Raw genomic sequence first — 26,326 nt, forward strand, 5'->3', positions numbered from 1 at the left:
TCTTGATATGAAACGACCTAAAAGAAAACAGAATTATTAAAATGCGAAGAAAATAATAAATTTATCTCCAACATGTCTCCAAAATACTCAACCGACATCGATCGGAAAACGATAAACAAACAAATTTGGTTAAACCCATGACAACGGTTGAAAATTAGAACAAATTCAAATTTAAGTTGTAGGATTGCTCAGTTTTACCAAATTTGTTTTGAAGCGTTGCTTCATTTCACTGGGTACCGAAAACTTAGTACATGGAACCATAAAATGAGTACTAAATTGTTCTGACCCCAACATCTTGATTATTATATCTATGATATTAGTTCTAGTTTCTGAGGAAAACATAAAATATGATGGCAGAAAACGTCATATTAAATGACAAGAAGCAGAAAAAAATGCATTTTTAACATACCCCCGGAAAACCCGGAACACCATCGGTGGCCAAGGGCCAATCAGAGGTTTCGCATAGGGCCAGTATAATAGAAGAGTTTCCGCGTCCGATGGTCCCAGTTTGATCAAAATCGGATCATTCTACGCAAAGTTACACTGATTTGAACTTCGAAAATTTTTGCCTGTCTCAACCTTTTGTCTAACCCCTGTATGACAAATGAAAATTAATAAATCTCATTCTGTGCTTGTATTCCATCGTAAGCACACGTTTGTCTTATCCTCTTCATCCGAATTATCAATAACAACCAATTTCCGGCTCCCACTCATCGAGCCCATTCCGGCAACACCCAGTTTCTAAGTTTTGTCAATCAAATAGAATGAGTTGTTGTCCATTGAAATGGACTTGGAAAAAAAATCTATGTTATTTTTACACGGATTTTCTAATTAACACGTTTTTTTACACGGTTTTTTACAAAGTACGTATCCCCCTTGTAGAAAAAAACCTGGTTCTATTACATTAAGTTGACATTATCATCAGATAATGGAAAGATCGATTTGTGCTAATTTGGTATGTTTATTAATAATAGGAAAAATGTACGTGAAAAAAATATTCAGGAAATTGATCAGTTTTTGGCGAGACAAAGTTCGTTGGGTCAGCTAGTCAAGCTATAGTCTCAAAAAAATGATTTTGAACTTTTCCAAAAGTGTAGTACTGCTTCTGCGTACTGTTCCTTTCAATATGATTTAACAATTCTCAACCTGAGGATTGGAAGGGATTAAAAAGGATAGTCTGAGTCTTCGCGGCTTTGATACGGATCGACTGAATATATGGGTTTTCTTTCAGCTGGTTAGGTGTTCTGTCAGGGAATGTCAAGGTATCATCGTCTAAGCTTCGATATGTGCTCTACAAAGAAAGAGTTTGTAAATGTCAAAGCTAGCTTCAGAGAATACTGACAAGTCAGAGGTGAATTGCAGTTGATAGACGTTATCGTTTATCGAAACCATCTTATACGTTAGGCAAGACAGATGTTTGACTGCAGACTTTTTTTTTCCGATTGATGATAGTTTTTGATGCGGATCAGTTGGTTCACGAAGGCCTCGTCGAAAGTAAATCTGTTCCTCAAACAAAATGTTATGTTGCTCCGCCAATTTAGGTAGCGGCCTTTTTAAAATAGCTTTAATAACACTGAGATATTTGATGGGATTGTTGCTTTTGCGAAAAGTGGGGATCTTCTCAGAATTTTTGGTAGTGATCATTGAACTGATTATCAGGTTGACGTAAAATAGATAAGTTGGAACTTTAAGAAACATCGAGGGGTTTAGAGGATTGCAACGATAGAATAAAAAAGGTTGATTGGGTTGCTTATTAGAATTCTCCAACGATTTTTTATTCACTAACAGTATTCCGGGCTATGCTTATTTCCAGGTGATGTACGCAAGGATTAGAAACATGGCGTTGTGACATAACTTCGTAATTTATTAACAAACACTCTTGTTGGGCATTCTCCCAAATTTGAAATGGAATGCCAGTAACAAAAAGCGTGCTTTTTTGTATTATTGAATTTTTGATATTTTCGTAAACATGGGTACATAACACAATATGTTACAATTCACACATTTTCGAGTCATGGCTTTAATCAATACTTCAACCAAAACTCGTCTACTGGACTAAAAGCTTTCCATCTCCGAGAATCCGTAGACAAAAGCCTACCCCAAATCTAATCGACTACCTTTCCGTGCCGGCAAACGACGTGGCACATTCGCGTGTCTTTCGTGAACCGCACGATATTAGCTTTACCGCTCAGTATGTTGACTGCTGATTGTGGGCGGAAGTTACAACCACTACCTCCCTCCCCTCCCCGTACGACAGTCGATCCGCAGTCAGTAACGGTGTTTTTTTTCGTCGGCCTTATTATTTTCGTTTCTCTTGGTGAGCTTTCTACGACCGGAATATATTGGTTCAATGAAACAACCCAAACTGACTGAGAAAAATCAGAAAACTATAATTTGGAAGAAGAGAAAAATGATTATTTAATAATGTTTTATTACAGACGGATCAACAACAAAAACATGTTGTCAAACATGATACTTAAATCTCCTTTCACTGTTAATTGCTTGAAAATGTTCCAAAATTTTCATTTTTATTATGGAGCAAAAAACTAGCTACCACCTTTGCACCCGTTGTGGGTGGTATCGTGTCTCAGATGGACTTGTATCCGCATGTGTTTCTCCTTCTGAAGCCATTTCAGACCATGTCGCTGCTGGTGGTTGGCTGGCATATAGTTCTTAGAGGCTCCATATTTATTGTCATTGTTATGTGTTCGGCTGTCTGTTGGTAGCCTTCATTGATAAATTAACGTTGTTCGCGCCGCCCGGCGAAGGGTTTCGTGTGAATGTGCGATAAAAGTGGGAAATTTGGATGAAAAATATATGCCGTTTCCCACCAGGGAACGACTGGCCGCGCTGCTGTTACTGTGTGTCGGTAAGGAAGGTGCTGGGCGTCGCATGGCGTTTCCCTCAGCTCTGAGAACAGCCACCGTCATTTCCGACGGTTCAGGTTGGCTTTAAGGCGTAGCACCCCGACGAATGAATTGCGGCAGCGGAAACTGACTGTTTTTTTCGTTTTGATTGTTTTGCTACTTTTGCGTGATTTAGCGTGTTGTTAAGATATAACATGATACTCTGGTGTACAAATACTTTTCTGGGATCGATCGATAGTTGAGGAAATTGTTTGGATTTGAATTCCGCTTGTATTGAAGCAAGGTTAATTAATTTGCCTAATCTATTTCTTGAGAAGATTACAGTATTCTGGACTACAGTATTTGATAGTCTCTTTTGCAGTCAAAAAATGTCTTTTAAGAGATTTGGTTTTATTTTCTTCAGAAGCTTTAGTCCAATTTATAATGCATGACGGAATATCAACGCAATAGTAGGAAGACATCTGTAAACCATTGGTCTTTTCTTTTTTGATTCAGCTATGTTTTTCACGTGAGTGGTATCGAACTGGGAAACATTTACAATGTGCATAATCCCCAACAGCACAGCATGCTCCAGGGAAAACATGATCTGCTGGTAGTACTCCGTGCTTTCAGTGACAAATCCCATTTTTCAATCGACAACATTATTCCATCGGAATAAATATCACAAAAGCACATACTGTTGGTACCGAACAACACTCGAGTATTCCACAGCTTTCGTCCAAATATTTGATAAACAATTTAGCCCCGGTACACTACCGGGTGGAGTAGACTTCGTTTGTCCTCTTCAGTCACTTTTTGCTTGCACATTCACATTACCAATCCTACCTTTTGTTGTTCCGAGAGAAGCAATAGCGCACAGGGCTCCATCAGCGGAAGAGGCAACTGGGCTACGAAGGTATTCCCAAAGATATGCCAAATGTGGAGGAATCTTCCTCTCCACCGGGCACGGTCGTCGCATTTGACAAGCAGGATCAAACGTCAGGAAAAGAGAAACGTTTTGCTTCGACAAATATGTATTTTCGTGTGCTTGGCTCGAGCGCTTGATTCGCATATCCGAGAAATGGAATTCCGAGCAGGCAATTGGTACAGATGGAATTTCGTACATTGAAAAGTTAGATACACATTCTGGATTGTGGTACAAAAAAAAAAAATGGCAATCCAATTCCAAATGGATCAAAACGATGAGATGGCTCAATCAATTGCTAGGAACGAGAAAATGATCTGAGTGGCTTTATTAAATATGAAATTCTAGGAATGCGATGATCATCGGACTCTCGGTACTTTGAGTGTCGGTCTAGAAATTGCATGAAGGTAAATTATTCGAATCGATACAGTCAATTAGTAAATTAAAATCAATAGCTCCTTTATAAATCTTCCAATTGATATTTCATATTTTCAGGAGTGACCATCACTCTACCTCTTCCAAAGGGTTTACATAATTTGCGACAAAAATCGAAAATCATCCAAAATAAAATTGGCTGAGCTTGCACAATTCAATTCTAAATACATCAAGCCAAAATGTGAGTTATAGCATTATTCGACATTACGCACTTCTGTTAGGTTGAGCTCTCTAAATAATAATTTTCGTCTCAACTTATTAAAAAATATGTCTGCCTGAAAATTGTAATTATTTATATATTATTATTACTAAGATTTTCGAAGCATTTTCTTGGAAGTGAATGAGAAATATGAAAAGATCAAAAGTACTCACCCGCTGCCCGTGGCTCCTCCATGTAGAAGACAACATCTCCATCCGATTCGCTCTTGGACAGTGCCGATTCGGCTGCCGGCGTGATCGGCGTATTGAGCGTATTCTCACTTCCCATCAGTGCCACGGCTGACGACCCAACACCGGAGCCCGGTCCTGGGGTCCCCACCGTCCCGGTCCCACTGGATGCGGTACCCGCCGTCGCCGATGGGGGACCCACAATACCGGACCCAGCGTTACTGGACTGTATCGTTGCTGGTGCTGCTGCTGCCGCTGACGACGATGTCGCCCCTGCCGCAGAGGAGTTTTTCAACCCGGGAGCCTCCATCCGGTTCCGGGACTTGCGCCGTTTGAGGACCGATGCACCGCGTCTCGCCACCTGTACCATTAGGGTCTGAACCCGAATGTTTCGAGAAAACAACAACGAAACAACAAACATTGATACACATCTAGGGCGGGACAACACGCTGACAATCGGGAATGCAGGGGGGAAATGGCGGGGTCGGATGGGGGCGTCCCCAGCTCATGTGTGATGTATGTGTGTGATTGTATAATTGTGTAAGTAAAGTGAAGGAAGTGCGGTGAAATATATTTGAAAATTGATTGAAGATGAGTGAAGTGAAGAAGTGGAAACCGGTTATTGATTGAAAGATTATCAAAATAGTTTTATTAGAGAACTCTAATTATCTTTATGATAATCAACCTAATGTATAGGGGGCAGTACATTAATTACGTAAGCAATTTATCTGGGGTTTTCAACCCCCTTTCCTTCATGTAAGATTTTTCCCATACAAATCATTTTTTATTTATATGGAGCGTAAGAAAATGGTAGACCCTCATTAGTGCTTACGTAATTAGTGTACGACCCCTAAGCATGTTTCAAATATTTGTTCCTAAACCGTCTAAGACGAATTAAGTACTGTCCATTTAATTAACTGGTGGAATTAAATGGACAGTACTTAATTCGTCTTAGACGGTTTAATACATTCCACTAAAAGAGCTTAATATATTTTTCTATTTGTTCCTGTTGCTTTACAGGCCATATTTGATCACGAAGCAATAATAAAGGTCAGTGCGGAAATTTAGATCCGAAAAGTGATCTAAATAACACTAAAGTACTTTTATAATACTTTTGTTTAGATAGTCGTTCATAAATTTTGTCAACTTAATGTATTATCCTCGTTGAGTTTGCAAATTTCTCACTCTTGCATTGGATGTCTTCTTAACTGTCCAGAGAATTCCTTCTCACTCTAAGGTTAAGAGACCAACTTCATATTAATCATCTTGCTATAATAGTTCAGCACTACTCAAAATTACGACGACGAATCCGACTTGAAAATGAGTCGGATTCGACTCAATTTTTAATCGGTTAATTTTTAGCGTGTAGCTTTTATGGACGTGATCTTCTAATTACTTGTTTGTTTTGGAAGTTTTGTCGGTCCGAAGATTCCGGTTGGCAGAAGAACCGACGCTTATTTGCTGGTCCCTTCTCCGTCTTCGCTGCAGCTCTGAAAGTATTTGCGTCAAAGCTCGGCATACCGCATTCCACGTGTCTTCTTCGAGACACATTCGCTCTGCGATGTTGTAGGCCCGTAAGGCAGGCATTACTCTACGTTCTTCCGAAAACCTTGGGCATTCGAATATCACGTGTTCTGGAGTCTCCTCTATGTTGATACACGCCGGGCAGAATGGCAAAGACGCATGGTCACACCGATGCAGATAGTGGCGGAAACAGCCATGTCCGAACAGGAGCTGTGTAAGGTAAAAGTTCACCTCTCCATGCTCCCTATTCATCCACGTCGACACATTGGGGATGAACCTTCCATTATCCGCATTGTTCCACTCCTGCTGCCACTTCCCCATAGAGTCCAGTCTCACCGTCTCCCTCACATTTCTGGTACCTCTCCGTTGGTAGCACTCGATATCCTCTGCTAAGGTTATGCAGATTGGAATCATCTCTGCGATAACACCGGCCGTCGATCATCAGTCCTCGATGCCTCAAAGCCCACACGGATGGTATGTTATGCCCGCCTACGGTAATCTGCATCCGCTGGGCCCTTCGACAGTTCTGTTTTGTGGTGAGCAAGCCGCAGCTTGACTCCATTCAACCAGTTTTCAACTGCGTCGGTCGTCTCCGCCACCAGCATTTCTACTTCTTCCTGCGACTCTCTGGTTATCGTTAGGACGACATCGTCCGCGAATCCGAAGATCCTCATGCCTTCGGGCAACTTCAGTTTTAGAACTCCGTACATAATGTTCCACAGTGTTGGGCCTAGTATGGAACCTTGCGGAACACCCGCCGTAACCCTAATCGATTTCTGCTCCGAATTCGTTCCGGAAACCAGGATCCGATTCTGAAAGTAACTTCCAACGATTCTACACAAGTAGTCAGGAATCCGCATACCGTGCAGCGCTGCGGCGATGGCCTCCCAGCTGGCACTGTTAAAAGCGTATTTGACGTCAATCGTTACTACAGCGCAGAATCGATTGCCGCGCCTCTTCTTGGCCGCTCTCTCTGAAACTTCAATGACCGTCCTGATTGCATCCACCGTCGATCTGCCTTTTCGGAATCCGAACTGCATTTCCGATAAGCCGGCCTCGCCCTTAGTGAACTGTGTCAGCCGATTAAGGATAATCCTTTCCAGAAGCTTCCCCAGTGTATCCAGCAGGCATATGGGCCTATACGGTGCTGGATTCCCTGGCTGTTTCCCTGGTTTCGGCAGCAGCCCTAGTTTCTGGATCTATCCGGAAGTTACCATCTGCTAGGCATTTCTGCAGCACTATACTGAACAAATCTGGAAACGCCAGTATCGCAGTTTTTAGAGCCCCGCTTGGAATTCCATCCGGACCCGGAGATTTCTTCATCTTCAGATCTTTCGCCACTGATGACAGCTCATCGTTGGAGACTTGCATACCTGCAATGGTTACTCCGTCTTCATCTACGTACAGTGTAGGCGGCCACATCGTAGAATCATGCTGTAGAAAGAGACCGCCAATGATGATCTTCAGCTTGTCAAGACACATTTCCGCTGGCGTCGCTGGACCCCTGACCCTGGCTGTTACGACCCGATAAGCGTTGCCCCCAGGATCAGCGTCAGCTTCCCGTCACAACTCCTTGAACTGCTTGGATTGGCTGAATTTAATCTCCCGTTTGAAGGCCGATCTAGCTCCACGGAAGATTATCTTACGCTGCTCTCTGACTGCTTCAGACCTTGCTCTCTGAAAGCGTATTCTGGCTCTGAGACACGCAGCACGAAGACTAGCAAAAGCTACATTCCACCAGTAATTTAGCCGCCGGCTTTTCCTTGGCTCCAGTCTCCTTGGCATCGTCGCATCGCATGCCCTCGCAAGAGTTTCTGTCAGCTCATCTGCATCGAGATTTGTAGCGCCGCTGTCTGCTCGAAGTGCTTCGATAAAAAGATCCTTGTCGAAGTCCTTCGCCTTCCATTTTCGCCCGCTATTCCTAATCTCTCGCCGTACCGTCGGCATTCGTGTTCCAACACTATACCGGATCGCCTGGTGATCACTATGTGTATAGTCCTCACTAACTCTCCAGTTCATGTTCCTCACCAGCGGACTGCAGAACGTGACGTCGATGATAAAGTCCCTGTCATCTCTGCGAAATGTACTAATGGTACCTTCGTTGCACAGCCTGACGTCCAGCTTTGCCAACGACTCCAGCAAACTGTAATCTCTGGGGTTAGTCAGTCTGCTTCCCCACTCCACTGCTGAAGCGTTGAAGTCGCCTGCGATGATTACCGCTTTTCGGTAAATCAGCTTTCCTTGAGTGAGTCCAGCATCCGGTTATCCTGCTCCAAAGTCCATCTTGGGGGTGCGTAGCAGCTACACACGAAGATCCCGTTGATTTTTGTGATAACGAAACCTTAGCTTGAGCGGTCTACCACTTCTTGAATAGGGAATTTGCCCATCACATGGATAGCCGCAATCCCCTATGAATCCGCCACCCAGTTGCCGTTGTCAGAAGGGATCCGATACGGTTCAGCAGTAATTGCCACGTCACACATTGCTTCTATTGTTGACTGCCACAACAGTTGCTGTGCGGTGTAGCAATGAATGAGATTCAACTGGATGATCTCCATTAATCCCGGCCCGCTATCGCCTTCTTGTATGCAGGGCATTGGAAGCCACCATCGTATGATCGTTCCCGTCCTCCGGTTTGCAGAGCAGGCATCTTGGTTGCTTCGTGCAGTCCCTAGCAACGTGTCCTTCTTCACCACATTTCCTGCATAGACCGGATCTATCAGGGCCATTACAGTTTCGCGCCTGCTGGTGGCCAAACGCCATGCATTTGTGTGCCACCGAACGCTCTCCTCAGTCGAATCGTCATTTGCACTTCCCCCAGCTTGTATTGTGAGACCAGTGCATCCCTCAATTCGTCTTCCGTCGTGATCTCGTCCAGGTCTCTGCACTCGACAACTGCCTCCTGCGGTAGTGCTCTTACGTTACCGTCACTGCCCAATAAATTGGCAATGAGCTCCCGGAAGGCCGAGCTCTTGATCGTGGCATCCTTCTTCAGCTCGAACAGCAACTCCACCTTCTGGGTACGGTTCTGGGAGCTAGTTCTCACCACTTTCTCACCCAAGTCTTTTAGCTCCGGGTCCTCTCTCACCTTGCTGCGTAGGACGTTTTATCGCTCGCTTCTACGAGCAGGGCATCACCTTCAACCCTCTCCCGAGGAGAACGACGTTTTTCTTTTTTCTTATGTTCCTTCCTCTTTTCCACATTCTCCTTCTGCTTCTTCCTCTTCTCCCGCTGGCTTTCAACGGTCTGCCACTCACCATGCTTGACGCGTTCCTTCAGCATGTTGGCAAAGTCTTGCAAATTCCGTTACTTTTTCTTGCCTTTCTGCTCTCCCTTACCCGCTTTTCCGTGCGAGTGATTCGGGGACTTTTAGGTGCCTGCTGTGTCTCAACTGCTTTATGCTCCGCCGCATCTTTCAGCACCTTTTCAGCTGCTTCGGCTTTCTTTTTCAGCGCGATCTGTTTGTGTTCGGCTAGTTTTACGGTGGACTTGATGCTTGTCAGTAGAAGCTTGATCTTCGTGTGAACATTGTGCTTGTCCTTCACGAAGTCATAATGCTCGTTGACTCGCTTCCGCACCTCCATCAGGTTTGGCCTCCCAAGTTGTAGCTCCTCCTGAGTAGCACTACTTTCCGATTTTAGGGTGGACACCCTATTCTCGGATCCTACCTCCTATTGGCCTGCCTGGTTCTCAGCAGTCTTGGCCGTACTACTGGTACTCGCTACTGCTGCCTGCGACATCACTGGAGATCGCTGCAGCTTCCCAGCTTGCAGCTTGCAGCTTTGCGAAAACATTCGCTCCGCCTGCTCCTTCGTTGTTTGTAGAATTTGTTTCCATGTTAAAACGATCCCCCCTCCGGGCCGTTATCTCTACCTGTTGTAGAAGCGATTATTTCTTGTGATCCCATGGGTACCTTTGTAAACAGTGAGGTCAATGCAAGGGTTGACTCCGTGTTCAGAGCCGGATCGGAAACTTCGAACCCCCCATGGGGTGCTTGCTGTTCGCAGCTTTGCTGGAACAAATTAAACAATTGGGAGGGTTCGTGCAGCATTGTGCCTTATGTCCCTCCAATCCGCAGCGTCGGCAGAGCTTGCTTCTGTCAGGGCCTTTGCAGTCCCATTGCTTGTGCCCCGGTTCCAGGCAGTTGAAGCAAACTACGAGTTGCTCGTATATGTCCACAGAGCACACTGACCAACCCACTGACGCTCCCTATCATGACTATCTTGGAGGAGTCCGCTGCAGATAGCCGAGACAATGCTACCTGCGTCTATGCCGGACCTTTCCGTAGCCGAACTGCTGCGGTGGGCGTCTCCACTTCAGACTGCCGCCGCAGTGCCGTGACGAGCTCTTCGACTTCGGTGATCTCGTCCAGATCTTTAACCCTTAGATTCACCTCCGTCGTGAGTGCCCTCATCTTGACCGTCTCGCCTAGGACTTCCTCCGCCAACTTATTGTGGGCGGCGTTTTTTTGCGAGACGCCCCGCTTCAGCTCGAGGATCATCTCGCCCATACGGGTACGTCTTATTCGACGTACGTCGGCGCCGTGTTCACCGAGCTTGACGTCACTCCTCATCGCTTTCAAGACATCCGAGTACTAAGTCTCGTCCGTCTTGATGACTAGAGCATCGCCCTTGGAGCGATTGGCGCCTGCCCTAGACTTCTTGCTAACCTCATTCGCCTGGGCCTTATTTTCGGCCCTTGACGTCTTCGGTTTCCTCTTGTTCTTGACCGGGGAGGCGTCATCCCCTTCTATTTCCCTGGTCTGGGGAGGCTGATAGCTCTCAGCTTGCCGTAACCCCTTACCACCGTCTTTCCTGGGTGGACGGATCTTTCCAGGTCCTTCCTCCCCCGGTTTTGGAGGTACCTGGCCGGGGTTCAGCTTCCCAGCCCCACTACCTTTATACGGGGTAGTAACCCTCCGCGTTTTGGAGCGCCCCCCAGGAAGCTCATCCCCTGGAGACTGTCTCTCCCGTTTTTGTGTCTGCTCCGTTGGAGCAGTCACCCCCGACGTGCCCGCGAATACTTGAGCCTCAGTCGTCTCCACGGATTTCACGGGTTTGCATGTGGCCGTCTCAACCGCCCTCTCCAGCTTGGCGTCCAACATCGACTTTCGAAGTTTCAGCAAGCTTCGATGCTTCGATGACGCAAAGTCGATGATGGCTTCCAGCTATTCCGTCGTCACATCGAATGCCGAAAGCCCATTGCGTTAGCGGTTCATCGCCCTCACAAGCCATGAGCCGTCTATAGCCTGTACCGGCGTAGTCGGGGAAAATGATAAGTGGCCCACTCTAGAGGTGTGCGCCGCTACGCCACGCCGCTGCCGCCGATATTTTTGCATCGGCGCGCCGCCGTTTAAAATTTGTCACGCCGCTCATCTATAGTTTTCCACGCCGCTTCAAATTTGAAGAAATCCGCGGAACTATCAGTGGAAATAAAGAAGCTTCAATGTAATTTTCGTAGAATTTCCTGATTGAACATCAAGTTGAAACTCTAGAAAATTTCCATACAATTTCTTATTTTAGTTTCGAAAAACTTTCCCCAAAAACTAAGAAAAACTCGTGTGGAAATGGCGAAGGATTTCCCGTTAAAATCCAAAGAATATCTCGTTGAATTTGAAAATTTTAACGAAAAAGGGAGGCCAAGAAAGTCACTTGACCGAAGCCCTCAAGGCTGAAAGTTGTTTGGCTGAATATATCGTTTGACCGAATAGACCATTTGGTAGAAGACTAAGTAACCTAAAATTATTTGGCCGAAATTTTAATTTAGTCGAACAGTTCATTGACACAATTGACCGAATATGCCCGTTGGCCGAAATAGTCGTTTGGCGAAAGCGCCGAAATAGACATTCGGCCAATAGTGTCATTCGGCTGAATTGGTTTTCTAGACATTAATGGAAGAATCTTTTGAATTGCGCCAAAATCTGATCAGCTTCCCCAGAAAATATTCTCAGATTTTCCACTGGAGTTACTTTGAAGTTTCGAGAATTCTTTGGAATTATCAAGTGGAGCTCTCTGGATTCCCCAAGGAAAATTGTTTGGAGTTTCAGCGGGAAAATCTTCGGATTTTACATGAAACAAATTTCTACAGAAAAATATTCGGAATATCTGCGGAAAGTTCCTGATGAGTTTCTGTTGAGCAAAAATGTACACAGTAAAGCCTTCATAATTGTAGGAGCTGGAGTGACTGGAAGAAATAATGCTTTAAGGTCACTCCTGACGGAATCCAAGTTTCAAAGTGCTGTGCTCCCGAAAACGCGAGCCCTTTGAAACTTGGATTCCGTCAGGAGTGACCTTAACGTTAACTTTCTCAATCTAGATTTATTAAGACTGCTAGGGTAACCAACTTGGTTTGGACCCCCACACATTTTGGACCCTCTTGGCGACATTTTCTTCATTTCTGAACTAAAAACAATGCCGCTGCTGATTCCTCCATTGGCTTCAGGAAAATAATATTGTTCAGCATTTGTTTCACTGGTTTCCCGTGCGAAATTAGCGATTTTTAGATGAAATTTCGAAGAAATTATTTTGTTCAAGAAGGCGAGAGTTACAATGCGTTACGCTCAAAAGTATACATCACTGAAAATCTCAGAACGCACACAATCAGTTTTTGTTGAAATTGTGAATTTAAAAAGCAGGAATCTTCTCATTGATGCATGCCAATCACAAGATAAGACTTTGCTACGACTCAATTGACCAGGGTAATTTAGAAATACTTTGGAAAAACTAAATTAGGGGTGTCCAAAATGTGTATATTTGGGAGTCCAAAATATGCACTGTCCAAAACAAATATAATTTATTTCTGAAAGTTAAAACTCTCAGCGATTTATCAACATTTGATGCCTATCTTAAATTTTTATTTCATAAATGAGACTTCCATCTATGAAATGGTGTGATTTCCGCCTGATCAAACGTGCCATTTGAAACATATAAGCAGATATCGGTAAGCATTTCCGCGGGAGAAATTTTCCTGAATTTCCGCGGAAAATTCTTCAAAGTTTCCACAGATTTTAAAATTCAAAATAAAAATATATGGTTTTCAACTCGAAATTTTTAAGGATTTTCTTTAGATTTCTACTGGAAATTCTTTGCATTGTCTTGGGAAATTCGATTGGCCGAAAGCACCAGACGGCAGAACTGGTAATTTGGCTCAAAAAAGCTGTTTGCTCTATCAAGTCGTCTGGCTGAAAATGTTATTTGGTATACGGTCAAATGTTAATTACTGAATGGATAATATGGTCAAAAATGGCCACTCGTTTGGCGAAATGGTCTTTTTGTCAAATGACAATTGAACAAAATTCCGTAACCAGTCGATACTGGCCTTTAAGCCAAAAGTCATCTAGCCAAATTCCATTGAGCCGAGCCGAACTGAACGTTTATCTGAAGCTGCTATCAGGTCAAAAATGCACATTGGCCGGAAGCGACAAACAGCCGAAAGGAACATTCGTCCGAACTGGCAATTTGACCGAAAAATTTGCTTGCCCAAACAAGTCATTTGACTGAAAATGTAATTTAGAAAGAATGGTCTTTTGGCCCAGAGATGCATCCTGAACAGAACATGAGCCAAGAGCGTACTTTGGTGTTCCGGGCCGGAAATTACTTCAATTACTTCCCATTAAAAGTTCCCCAGAATTTTTTTTCATAAATTCCCCGGAAATTCGTTTAGAAATCCCCACAGATTTTTTTCAAACTATTGTGCAGAGAATTCTTTTAATAACTGCTCCGGGGAGTTGCTTTTTAGGAAGAATTTTAGAAGGAATTATTGTAGGAGTATTCCTGGAGAATTTCCTACAGTATGTCCTGAAGGAGGAGATCCCAGATGGATTTTTCGGATAAATTCATAATGAATTTCCTGGAGAATTTTTCGTAGGAATTCCTAGAAGTGTATCGGAAACAAATCTAGGAGGAATTCTAAAATAAGAAGTTTTATTCAAATGAAGTTCATAAGGAATTTTGAGAGGAAAATATTTTTAAATTTCCAAGCAAATTGCAAATAGGGTTCTGAAATAATTTCAGACTGACATACGAAAGAAATTCTGGTAAGAATCTCAGGGGACGTTTAAGGAGGAATTCTTTAGTTTCCTGAAGAACAATTCCCACATTTTCAAAAAACGTATCTTTAGGTTTGGACGAGAATATGTTGGATAAAAAGGGATCTAGTAGCCATGACATTTAACCAGGTCGCACTTTTTGGTCACAGATCAGCTCCACGCTAGCTGCAATGATTCAGATTTAAAGACTTTATTGACAGACATCACCTCAATTCGTCGAGCTGGGTTGATCGGCATATGGAAGTTGGCCCTCCGGGCCTCTTATAAAAACTTCGCCTTTTCGCTACACCTTGGTGTACGAGAAACGTAAACACGATTCTAAAGACGAGAATATTAAAAAAACTTCGAATGTTTTCCCGTTTTACATCTTTCAAATTTTTCTTGTTATTTTGTACTCATCTCAGTGTTAAGTACCCATATAACAACGCGATGTGGCTGTTTGTCGCTTTGGTAAGGAACCGTCAGTGGAGCCAATAGAGTCGCAACGACAGTGATAGTTCAGGGCAACCTTAAAGCTTTTCATTCCCATAAAATCTATAGGGGAAATCAAAATACGTCACGTAAAAATGTAGCGATCTATCAACCACCGCAAATCGTCGCTTTTAGTAGCATGCATAATTATGTACCATGTGTAACATATCTTCAAAACATTACTCCTGCAAATGTCACGTAAATTATGGATGTTTGAAGCATTAAAATACAGTATTTCGTAAAAAAAAGCCTCACACAAGGGGCAACCAACTCTAAACTTTGAGATAATTTTACTCATTGTTCCGCAGTAATATTTCGTAGTATTCCTAGTATCAATGATTTTCTTAAGCCATAGAAACGGTTGCCATGGCATTTTGCAGTTTGTTGTTGACAAGGTGCAGCACGCAACGCTCACGTTCACGTTCACGGTTCGATTAATTTAATTGAAATTGTGTTTCAGTGAATAAACATGGAGAATTTAACAGTAAGTACGCAAAATAATTTCAATAATTTATATTCCATTGCCTATTTTTTATAATATATAAATTACAGGCAGGCTGTTTCAAGGATTTCTGGCACGCTGTTCAGAAGGATTTTGGTGTTTTACCCATAAAGATCCAGAAGATTTTAGACCTTCAAGGCTTTTCAGGAAGTCTGAATATGGAGAATTTGTTTCCGGCTATTATTCCGGAAATCGAGGTGGATATGCAGAGTCTGGCAGAAGTGTATAGAGCGCGGGAAGATTTCGGTTTGCTGTATGGCGACTTTGCAGGAAATCCACAAGCCTTTCGATTTTTAATGGGAGAAAAAGCCTGCATCGGGAAATTATGTGCGATGCTCAAAGCATCCGGAGCGCAGAAGTACCTCAAGATGAAATCGTCTAAAAGTGACACAGTAAACACAAGTTCTGGGTTTTTATCTGAAGCGAAGGAGCTTCAAGACAAAATCGTTTTAAACTTCCAGTCTTTGTCAATGTCTGTTGTGCTTTGCTTATTTTAATTCAAAGTGAACAATATTTTTATTATTATTTTGCAGAGAGCTAAACGATCCTAAGTTTGAAGAATTTTTCGGTAAAATAAAAACGGTTAAATCATCACTAACTTCTTCAGAAGCCGGGAAGCTCATTGGTCCCGTGTTTTGTCCAATTTGTTCAACGTCAAGCAAACCAAAGTAGCTTCGAGTAACAAAAGATGTGGGTAAATCATGGGTGACGGGAAACTTCATTAAACATTGTGAAAAGCAACACTACGCTTTTCCCCAAGAAGCTAAAAAACGAAAAATCCGATCATCAAACTTCGAAGAAAATGAAACTACTATTGTATATGCTGATAATGAAATATACGATGAATTCGTCGGTGGAAAATACATTATTTATGAGGCAGGTTCAGAGGATAATCAGGATCACGGTACTCAATTTAACGATGAAGGTATTACATTGTGGAACTGTGTAGTTTTGCGCCTCAATTGTATTTCCCGATATTTTTAGAAACTTCAACTCATAAGGCAGGCCGTAACGGGTCAATGGAGCATCAGGACCATGATGTTCAATTCAACAATCAAGGTATCAAATTTCAAACCGTTCTAACAAGGCATCCCTAATGCACTTCTAAATATTCCAGAGATTTCAGTTCAATACAGTGTAGAAGGGATAGATATCGACAATGGAAATGAAAGTTATTCGGAAAACTAAAATCGTGGGAGGATGAGGCCGGTCTTCCCATAGATAATCAACAACAGGCCGTAAATGTCGCTAATGGTTCACGACTGCTTAGTATTGATAATAATATACAGCTTCGATCGACAATTTATAAGAAACGAGGAATGAGATATCGGACGCACGAAAAAGACGTGAAAGCCTACGAATTCATGAAAGCTGGAAATAGTTTTCACGAATATCAGTCGTTGAACAAACATTGCATTAATCACCGCACATTGCGAAATCATATATCAGCAAGTACAACAGATTCAACAGAAGGTGTTCTTTTAGTGGAACCATTGAAGGAGTATCTATCGTCTAACGGCTATTGTTATGTAGTCAGCTTGAGTGAAGATGCGTCCAGTTTAACACCTCGCCCAATGTATGATCCTGCGACCGATAGTATTTCCGGACTGCTTCCTCCGTTTGACATAAATGGAATGCCTGAAATGCATCATTTCACCATGACGTCTGCAACGAAAATGGCGAACGCTTTGAAAACGTTCCCCTTAGGAACCCTGACATACATGATATTGGCGACACCTATGGAAGTAGGAGCGTCCCCTTTCTGTATCTACTATGCATGTGCTGACAATAACTTCGATTCAAACATAGTGTTACGAAGATGGAAGTATGTGGAGTAGACTGGCCCAGGAAACAAAAAGTTGCCTAATTCCATGGGGCATCCCCCAGGATTGTGTCTTTGGGTGAGAAAATCAATCTCTGAAAATTTCAGCTCTATCGCTTGTTGCATAAGCTGGCGCATTTGATTTGAAGTTTGTATGGGGATTTCAGCCAAAATGTATAGGAAAATACACCTCCGTCACTCATTCGATCTGGAAATTGGTTCTGATTGCTCGATTGACCTCAGATTTGCAAAAACGGCAGTTGGTATGCTACAGAACAATTTCACAGAACATTGTATGATGATTAAATGAACTTTTATATAGGTTTCGGCTGATGCGATTTGATCAAAAAACCCAAAAATACACAAATCAGCTCCTAATAAATCCGCCGAAAATTTTATAAAAGTGCATTTAATCATCATGCAATGTTCTGTGAAATTGTTCTGTAGCATACCAACTGCCGTTTTTGCAATTCTGAGCTCAATCGAGCAATCAGAACCAATTTCCGGATCGAATGAGTGACGGAGGTGTATTTTCCTATACATTTTGGCTGAAATCCCCATACGAACTTCAAATCAAATGCGCCAGCTTATGCAACAAGCGATTGAGCTGAAATTTTCAGAGATTGATTTTCTCACCCAAAGACACAATTCTAGGGGGTGCCCCTTGGAATTCGACAACATTTCTTTCTCCCCATAGTAATCTGGGCCAGTCTAATGTGGAGCGAGAATTATTAGCATCAGGGATATCTGTCATTAGTAATTGTTCGGAAGGAGACCCTCGGTTGCTCAAAGCGATGGTTTCAAGATCAGGATTGGCTGTGTCAATACCAAACTCAAAATGGGGAAAATGGTTTATTGCTCCTGAAAGAAATACTCCCGTTTGTATACAAGATACGGTTCATCTGGTCAACAAAATCCGACATAGCTTGGTAAATCCAAAAAAACATCTAGTGCTGGGTATGATCATATATATACAAACATGTATTATGATATATTTAAATGCGTCTTTTTTCAATTTTCCAGGGCGGTTTGAAGTTTCGTTGTCTCACTTACAAACACTTATTGCAAAAAAAGTTGGAAAAGATAAACATTTGCTAACAGCATCAGATTTGAATACTAGAGATAAAATGAAGTTTGATCCAACCATCAAAATGATGAACCCTGACGTATGTAATCTCCTGGCAACTCATGTTCCCGGAAGCGAAGGGACTGTTTTATTGCTTAACATAATGCATCAAATATATGACTCGTACACAGCAATTAACATGCATGCGTTCAAGCAAATTTATTTGATTTGGTATAATTTCAAATTTGAAGTGATTTTAAAATTTATGTGATTTCTAATTTTTACAGGAATTCATTATTTTTGCTACGCGCTTGGCTTGACGAGGATGGTGTTGGAAACAGTTTCACAATATCAAAAACTGTATTACATCAAATGTGTATTTGTCACTTGAAATAAATGCACATTCACTTGTCATTTTCCTCTCTTGGTGCCGTCGGGTCCTGCAACAGTTCATAGTCGAGCACTTATCAAAACAACCAAATGAGCATGTATTTCGAGAACTTAGATCTATGGCAACAACAAATTCAACAAAAATTAATTTTTGTATGGGAGAACTTATCACTAAAATGAAGCGCCTGCAAATGAAGTTTAAAGTTAAATACACGTGGAAGCATGTATTGAAATTTCCAACTGGAACCAAAAATCATATCGATTATGACGAAATGAATTCAAACGGGTTGCCCTCAGATGAAGAGATTAAGATTACCATTGAAAACGCAAGAATTGATGCGCATGCCATGCTTACATCGATCGGTATTGAAGAAATCGACATAAATTTCAATGACCAGATCAACTTGAAGACAAAAGCTACGCAACCAGATGACAATGAAATATTAAGTACGAAAGATGAGCAGACAGAATCAGATGACGATTCTAATGCTGTGGAATGTGGTGGGGTGTGGCTGAAGAAATTTTTGAAAATTGCGGAGGCGAACTAAATTTACGAGATTGCTCAACTGGCTTCAAACACACCTTTAAAATTAAAGGAAACAACGAAAAAGTATACAACATCAAGAAATCCACAGTGCTGTGGATGCTTCACAACAAGAAATTCGAATATTCGAATGATCGAATAAGAAGGTTTCATGGTCCCAAGAAACTATCATCGTAACAATATATACGTAGTATCAAGCGTAGTATCCTAGTATTTAGTATAATTTATGCCAAATAAATGTATCTTTTTAGCAGATTAGTTATGAGAATAAGTTTTATTTTTTCGTCTAGGAAACACAATTTACTCAGTAATTGTGGAAATGGGATTTTTTTAACCTGAATTCCATGAAAATGTTCCTACCATACATTTTGTGGATAATTAAAAATGGAGCGAATATGTAATCTAGGAACTATTCAAGGAAGCTTCAAGCTTGTGAGGATTTCTGGGAACTCGTCTGTAAGGGTCACTGCTCTCTTAATTCATAACATGCACCCATATCAGTAACAATCAAAAACAAATTATTGGAGTGAAAATTCCTTTGTTCCTCAATTTTGAGTTTATTTTCAGTGGTTAGCTCGAATTATAGAAATAAATAATTATACAGATTACAGTATACAGTCATTTTGGGAATATTATGCATATGTTATAAATGATGGAACAATGTTTATCTTAAAATCAGCAATTAAAGCTTTCAGTCACAGTTTCGAAACGATGGCAACGATATAAAATTATCAACATTATCATGTGACTAAAAGCCGGAAATCCTGATTATTAGAAACAAATCCAGACGAAATTCCTTTTTTTTAATTACGTAAAAAAAATATAAACATCTGAAGATTTGCTCCAAAATGTCCAAAAGCATCGATGAAAAGTCAATAGAATTTAAAGAAAGCATAGTGCACATTTTTTGCTTTTGGTAGAATGTTTCAGTTATCAATTTATTCACTGCTTTGCAATACCATCCAGAACTTCTTTTTAAATCTTTATTATCGAGACTTTCAGCCCAAAGCTGGCTCGTCTCGTGAAACAGATTTTCTGGTAAAGATATTCAAAAATAAAGAATAGAAAGGTACAATATATTTTGAATCTTTGAGTGTAGCACATATTATAATATAATAAATAAAAATATTATTTCTCTTAGGCACAATGATCTACGTACACAGCACTATTTAAGTCCGAAATATGCATTTGGTTTTATTATTTTAAGATTATTGCTCCTTCGAAAATCTCCCGCTTTTCAATTAGCCATTTTTTGTAAATCCTCGTCTCGGTACGGCTCTTCCTTTAATAGTAATGGAATTCAAAATTGGATTCAAGAAATAAATGAGTTCCACTATAAACGAACATTACCACTATTATGGGAACAGTTTTCCAATAAATGGAGGAAATAAAAACTTGAACACAGCACGAATAACTTATAACGTTATTTACGTATTTCTGTACCTTGTTCTGTACCAATCATAATGTCAGAACAAAAACAATGCTTTCCGAACCAGGGCTCTTTGATCAATATTCCATACGTACACAATAGTATTTCGCTAGTATTCATTAAAATTTTGGAATACTGTGAAAAGTTTAGAGTTGGTTACCCCTTGGCCTCACATGTACAAATACGATGATTTTGCTTCATGCTACATGTAAAATCTTGGTCATGTTGGTCCCTTGTGTACTATATCAAATACAAATATGCTTAGAGTACAGAGCCTTCTATGTGGTTTTATGATCATTCTGCTACTCGTAAATAAACAAAAAGGCAAGAAAAAAAATTGTCCGGATAATAGTACGTACACTAAAATTACGCAGGTGTACGTACTATCGAGGTATACCTGTATGCCCTAGCTAAGCAAAAACTGCTTTAATGTCATAGCAGCAACGATTCTCATGGGTATTTTTAACTTCCGCAACAGTTAAACAATATAGCTAGCTGATGCCATTTAAAAATTGTAGAGAATCTTAATCATATTCATAATATTTACATTTCAAAAAAGTGGTGATATTTCGCTGCCGGAAACCCCATGAGGCAAAACGCCTTCTAGGTAGCTCTTTGGGAACAAAGCACCTTGCGTCAGCAGATCAGCATTCTGGTATGGACAGTACGTGAAGACGCGTAGTACATTGTAGGTTAGTCCCGTAACTTTTGTAAAAACAAAAACGTTCTTTGTAGAACCGAAAAAAATATCTATTTCACTCAATTTTAGGGGAGTGATCATTAAGCTGCATACCTCTAGAGAAGCACATAACTTACGTATAAAATGTCTGAAAGATATCATTACGCTAAACCACATTATGAATTAATTGAACTAGCTAGAACACGATTTTGGCCACAGGTGCAGTGGCGTGAATGAATTTAGATGACGACGCAGTGGTGCAGTGGTGCAAAATTGTCGGTGACTGAGGCCAACATTCGTCGTCCGTAGAGGCGCAAACAGATATTTTTATGCACGTCCTCTCTTTTTGCATTGTAACTTTATCGCCCTATTTTTATTCACTCTCAATCCTTTCTATTTTGTAAATCTAGAGTATCATAAAAAAGAAATAGATAGTTTTTGTTTTTCAGAATAAAAATAGCGATGGTAAACACGAAAGAAACAGACATGTAGATATTATAGTTTCCAATTATTTATTATCGTATATTTTACCAAGAATTATCGGAATCCAATTAATCACTTCATGTGGAAATGAAATAGGTAGTGCTGTGGACCAGAGCAAAATCTACGACACGTTAAAGCAGACAGATCCAATCAAGCATAATTTGGTGACATTCAACCAACAAGTAAAAAGAAAACTGTCCTTCATTCACATCACGTGCCAAACATGCATCCTCATCTCTTCATCATCTGTTCGTTTCGTCAGTGAAACGAAAGATGAAAAATTCCCCAAACTCCAAACTTTTATCTACATCTATATACCTAAACTAGTAGTTGAGCCAAACAGCAAGCAAACATAACGCAAAAAAGCATTTGAACATAGACAAACAGCTGTGAAGTTTAAAACATTTGTTTTTTTTTTTATAAAACGAAATTCTTGATACGATAAATACCATATGATTCGCGATAGCTGATAAATTCGCGGCAAAAAATAGAAACTATTATTTGAGCTTAGTTATAACTCTGAGAGGCTGTTATAAGCAAGGAACGCGACGTATGTTTGTCGATGCTTCAAATATATGCGAAGCAGATATAGTGCCACTCAGTGGATGATGATAGGGATGAAGGGAAAATGTTTGTTGATGTAGGTTGATGAAACTTTATCGACAGAAGCAGATCATCTCCGTCTTATGACACCGACCGACCGAGGCTGCTTGCTGCTTGATGAGTGATTTATTGTGATGGAAAATGTGGAAGACGGAGAAACCGATGCGAGGGTGACCGCTTTCCGGATCGATTGATTGGCTGTGCTGCGGCTGCTGCTGACTGGCTGACTGGCTGGTTGAGTACTTGAGCATAAAAATGGGTTGTTTCCGTAGCATGTGGACTTTGTGTTCCGAAGTTGATATTTTATCCCCACAAGTAAATTAAATGGAACCACTCTAGTGTGATGTTGTTTTGGGTTCTGGCTGGCACATTTCAACTATGCATAAAGTATGACAATATTTGATGTATGTTCGATCTTATGCAATGCAGCTTTCACCAGATGGTTCCAACTTGCGATTCATGTTTTATTGTTATGTGCACCTTAACTTACCTATCTATCTATCTATCTATCTATATATCCATCTCTTCTTTCAAGAGGCTCGGAAGCCTCCTTTCAAGAGGCTCGGAAGCCTCCTTTCAAGAGGCTCGGAAGCCTCCTTTCAAGAGGCTCGGAAGCCTCCTTTCAAGAGGCTCGGAAGCCTCCTTTCAAGAGCTCAGAGCCTCCTTTCAAGAGGCTCAGGAAGCCTCCTTTCAAGAGGCTCAGAAGCCTCCTTTCAAGAGGCTCAGGCCTCCTTTCAAGAGGCTCAGAAGCCTCCTTTCAAGAGGCTCAGGCCTCCTTTCAAGAGGCTCAGAAGCCTCCTTTCAAGAGGCTCAGAAGCCTCCTTTCAAGAGGCTCAGAGCCTCCTTTCAAGAGGCTCAGAAGCCTCCTTTCAAGAGGCTCAGAAGCCTCCTTTCAAGAGGCTCAGAAGCCTCCTTTCAAGAGGCTCAGAGCCTCCTTTCAAGAGGCTCAGAAGCCTCCTTTCAAGAGGCCAGAAGCTTCCTTTCAAGAGGCCCGGCTTCCTTTCAAGAGGCTCAGAAGCCTCCTTTCAAGAGGCTCAGGAAGCCTCCTTTCAAGAGGCTCAGAAGCCTCCTTTCAAGAGGCTCAGAGCCTCCTTTCAAGAGGCTCAGAAGCCTCCTTTCAAGAGGCTCAGCCTCCTTTCAAGAGGCTCAGAAGCCTCCTTTCAAGAGGCTCAGAAGCCTCCTTTCAAGAGGCTCAAGCCTCCTTTCAAGAGGCTCAGAAGCCTCCTTTCAAGAGGCTCAGAAGCCTCCTTTCAAGAGCTCAGAAGCCTCCTTTCAAGAGGCTCAGAAGCCTCCTTTCAAGAGGCCTCAGGAAGCCTCCTTTCAAGAGGCTCAGAGCCTCCTTTCAAGAGGCTCAGAAGCCTCCTTTCAAGAGGCTCAGGAAGCCTCCTTTCAAGAGGCTCAGAAGCCTCCTTTCCAAGAGGCTCAGAAGCCTCCTTTCAAGAGGCTCAGGAAGCCTCCTTTCAAGAGGCTCAGGCCTCCTTTCAAGAGAGCTCCAGAAGCCTCCTTTCAAGAGGCTCAGAAGCCTCCTTTCAAGAGGCTCAGAAGCCTCCTTTCAAGAGGCTCAGAAGCCTCCTTTCAAGAGGCTCCGGAAGCCTCCTTTCAAGAGGCTCAGAAGCCTCCTTTCAAGAGGCTCAGAAGCCTCCTTTCAAGAGGCTCAGAGCCTCCTTTCAAGAGGCTCAGAAGCCTCCTTTCAAGAGGCCCGGAAGCCTCCTTTCAAGAGGCCAGAAGCCTCCTTTCAAGAGGCCCAGAAGCCTCCTTTCAAGAGGCCCAGAAGCCTCCTTTCAAGAGGCCCAGAAGCCTCCTTTCAAGAGGCCAGAAGCCTCCTTTCAAGAGGCCCAGGCCTCCTTTCAAGAGGCCCGGAAGCCTCCTTTCAAGAGGCCCAGAAGCCTCCTTTCAAGAGGCCCGGAAGCCTCCTTTCAAGAGGCCAGAGCCTCCTCCTTTCAAGAGGCCCGGAAGCCTCCTTTCAAGAGGCCCGGAAGCCTCCTTTCAAGAGGCCCAGAAGCCTCCTTTCAAGAGGCCCGAAGCCTCCTTTCAAGAGGCCCAGAAGCCTCCTTTCAAGAGGCCCGGAAGCCTCCTTTCAAGAGGCCCGAAGCCTCCTTTCAAGAGGCCCAGAAGCCTCCTTTCAAGAGGCCCGGAAGCCTCCTTTCAAGAGGCCCAGAGCCTCCTTTCAAGAGGCCCGGAAGCCTCCTTTCAAGAGGCCCGGAAGCCTCCTTTCAAGAGGCCCAGCCTCCTTTCAAGAGGCCCAGGCCTCCTTTCAAGAGGCCCGGAAGCCTCCTTTCAAGAGGCCCAAGCCTCCTTTCAAGAGGCCCGGAAGCCTCCTTTCAAGAGGCCTGGAAGCCTCCTTTCAAGAGGCTCAGAAGCCTCCTTTCAAGAGGCCCTGAAGCCTCCTTTCAAGAGGCCGGAAGCCTCCTTTCAAGAGGCCAGAAGCCTCCTTTCAAGAGGCCAGGCCTCCTTTCAAGAGGCCAGAAGCCTCCTTTCAAGAGGCCCAGAAGCCTCCTTTCAAGAGGCCCGGAAGCCTCCTTTCAAGAGGCCCTGGAAGCCTCCTTTCAAGAGGCCAGAAGCCTCCTTTCAAGAGGCCAGAAGCCTCCTTTCAAGAGGCCCAGGAAGCCTCCTTTCAAGAGGCCCAGAAGCCTCCTTTCAAGAGGCCAGAAGCCTCCTTTCAAGAGGCCCAAGCCTCCTTTCAAGAGGCCCAGAAGCCTCCTTTCAAGAGGCCCGGAAGCCTCCTTTCAAGAGGCCCAAGCCTCCTTTCAAGAGGCCGGAAGCCTCCTTTCAAGAGGCCGGAAGCCTCCTTTCAAGAGGCCCAGAGCCTCCTTTCAAGAGGCTCAGGAAGCCTCCTTTCAAGAGGCTCAGAAGCCTCCTTTCAAGAGGCTCAGGAAGCCTCCTTTCAAGAGGCTCAGAAGCCTCCTTTCAAGAGGCTCAGGCCTCCTTTCAAGAGGCTCAGGAAGCCTCCTTCAAGAGGCTCAGGCCTCCTTTCAAGAGGCTCAGGAAGCCTCCTTTCAAGAGGCTCAAAGCCTCCTTTCAAGAGGCTCAGAAGCCTCCTTTCAAGAGGCTCAGAAGCCTCCTTTCAAGAGAGCTCAAGCCTCCTTTCAAGAGGCTCAGAGCCTCCTTTCAAGAAAGCTCAGCCTCCTTTCAAGAGGCTCAGAAGCCTCCTTTCAAGAGGCTCAGAAGCCTCCTTTCAAGAGGCTCAGAAGCCTCCTTTCAAGAGGCTCAGATGCCTCCTTTCAAGAGCTCAGAAGCCTCCTTTCAAGAGGCTCAGAAGCCTCCTTTCAAGAGGCTCGAAGCCTCCTTTCAAGAGGCTCAGCCTCCTTTCAAAAGGCTCAGAGCCTCCTTTCAAAAGGCTCGGAAGCCTCCTTTCAAGAGGCTCGGATTTTTTTTTCAAATGGCTTTAGCGTCCTGACCCGTTTCGGCCCGGGTTACGATTTCAAATTGTAAAATCCACCGTTCTCTTGTTTTTCTACCGATTTGCATGAAACTTGGAGGAAGGATGCATATTTTTGTGTAGGTGTATTGATTTGGTGATTGGGTCCTTGGGTACGGTTTTATCGAGGGTCCCCTGGGTCAAATGGGATCAAAAATAGGTCAACTTCCTTTTAATCGTAGATAACTAGTAGTAAATGCTCTAATTAATAATGCAATCGTTTTTATTCATCATTTTGCAATAGTGGGAATGGAGACTGCACGTTTGGACCTCCAAAATCCGGTTACAGATGTTACGGGAACCTGGTTCCCGCAGGGAAGTGGTCACTTTTTGAGATGTTTTGAAACCCAGCTTGCGACACATCAAACTTCATGATTTTGCCACACAAATACGATAGGAGACATGTGCAAAACATCTGACCACTTCGGACACTTCCGGAAGTTCCCTGGGAACCTGATACCCCAAGGGAAGCGGTCACTTTTTGAGTTGTTCTGAAACTCAGCTTGCGACACATCAAACTTCATGATTTTGCCACACAAATACAATAGAAGACATTTGCAGAGCATATGTGCACATTCGCCACTTCCGGAGGTCCCTGGGAACCTGAAGCCCTCAAGGAAGTGGACACTTTTTTTATTGATGCTGAAACTTCTGGGGGTTCCTTGGGAGCCTTATAACCCCAGGAAAGTGGCCGTTTAATTGGTTCTGAAAAACAGCTTGCGACACATCAAACTGAAAAAATTTGTTTTGTGTTG

General features: G+C 42.8%; 1 protein-coding gene across 1 annotated transcript in view; it reads right to left on the minus strand.

The window, feature by feature from the left end:
* LOC134221316 (potassium voltage-gated channel subfamily KQT member 1-like) overlaps window positions 1-26,326 on the minus strand; it is an 802,936-nt gene that overhangs the window by 41,642 nt on the left and 734,968 nt on the right. Inside the window, exon 10 of the mRNA XM_062700517.1 lies at window positions 4,579-4,969. Coding sequence (XP_062556501.1) covers window positions 4,579-4,969 — 391 coding nt within the window. The remainder of the gene's footprint in view (window positions 1-4,578; window positions 4,970-26,326) is intronic.

Source organism: Armigeres subalbatus, chromosome 3 (assembly GCF_024139115.2).
Source record: "Armigeres subalbatus isolate Guangzhou_Male chromosome 3, GZ_Asu_2, whole genome shotgun sequence".
In the NCBI taxonomy this organism is placed as follows: Eukaryota; Metazoa; Arthropoda; class Insecta; order Diptera; family Culicidae; genus Armigeres; species Armigeres subalbatus.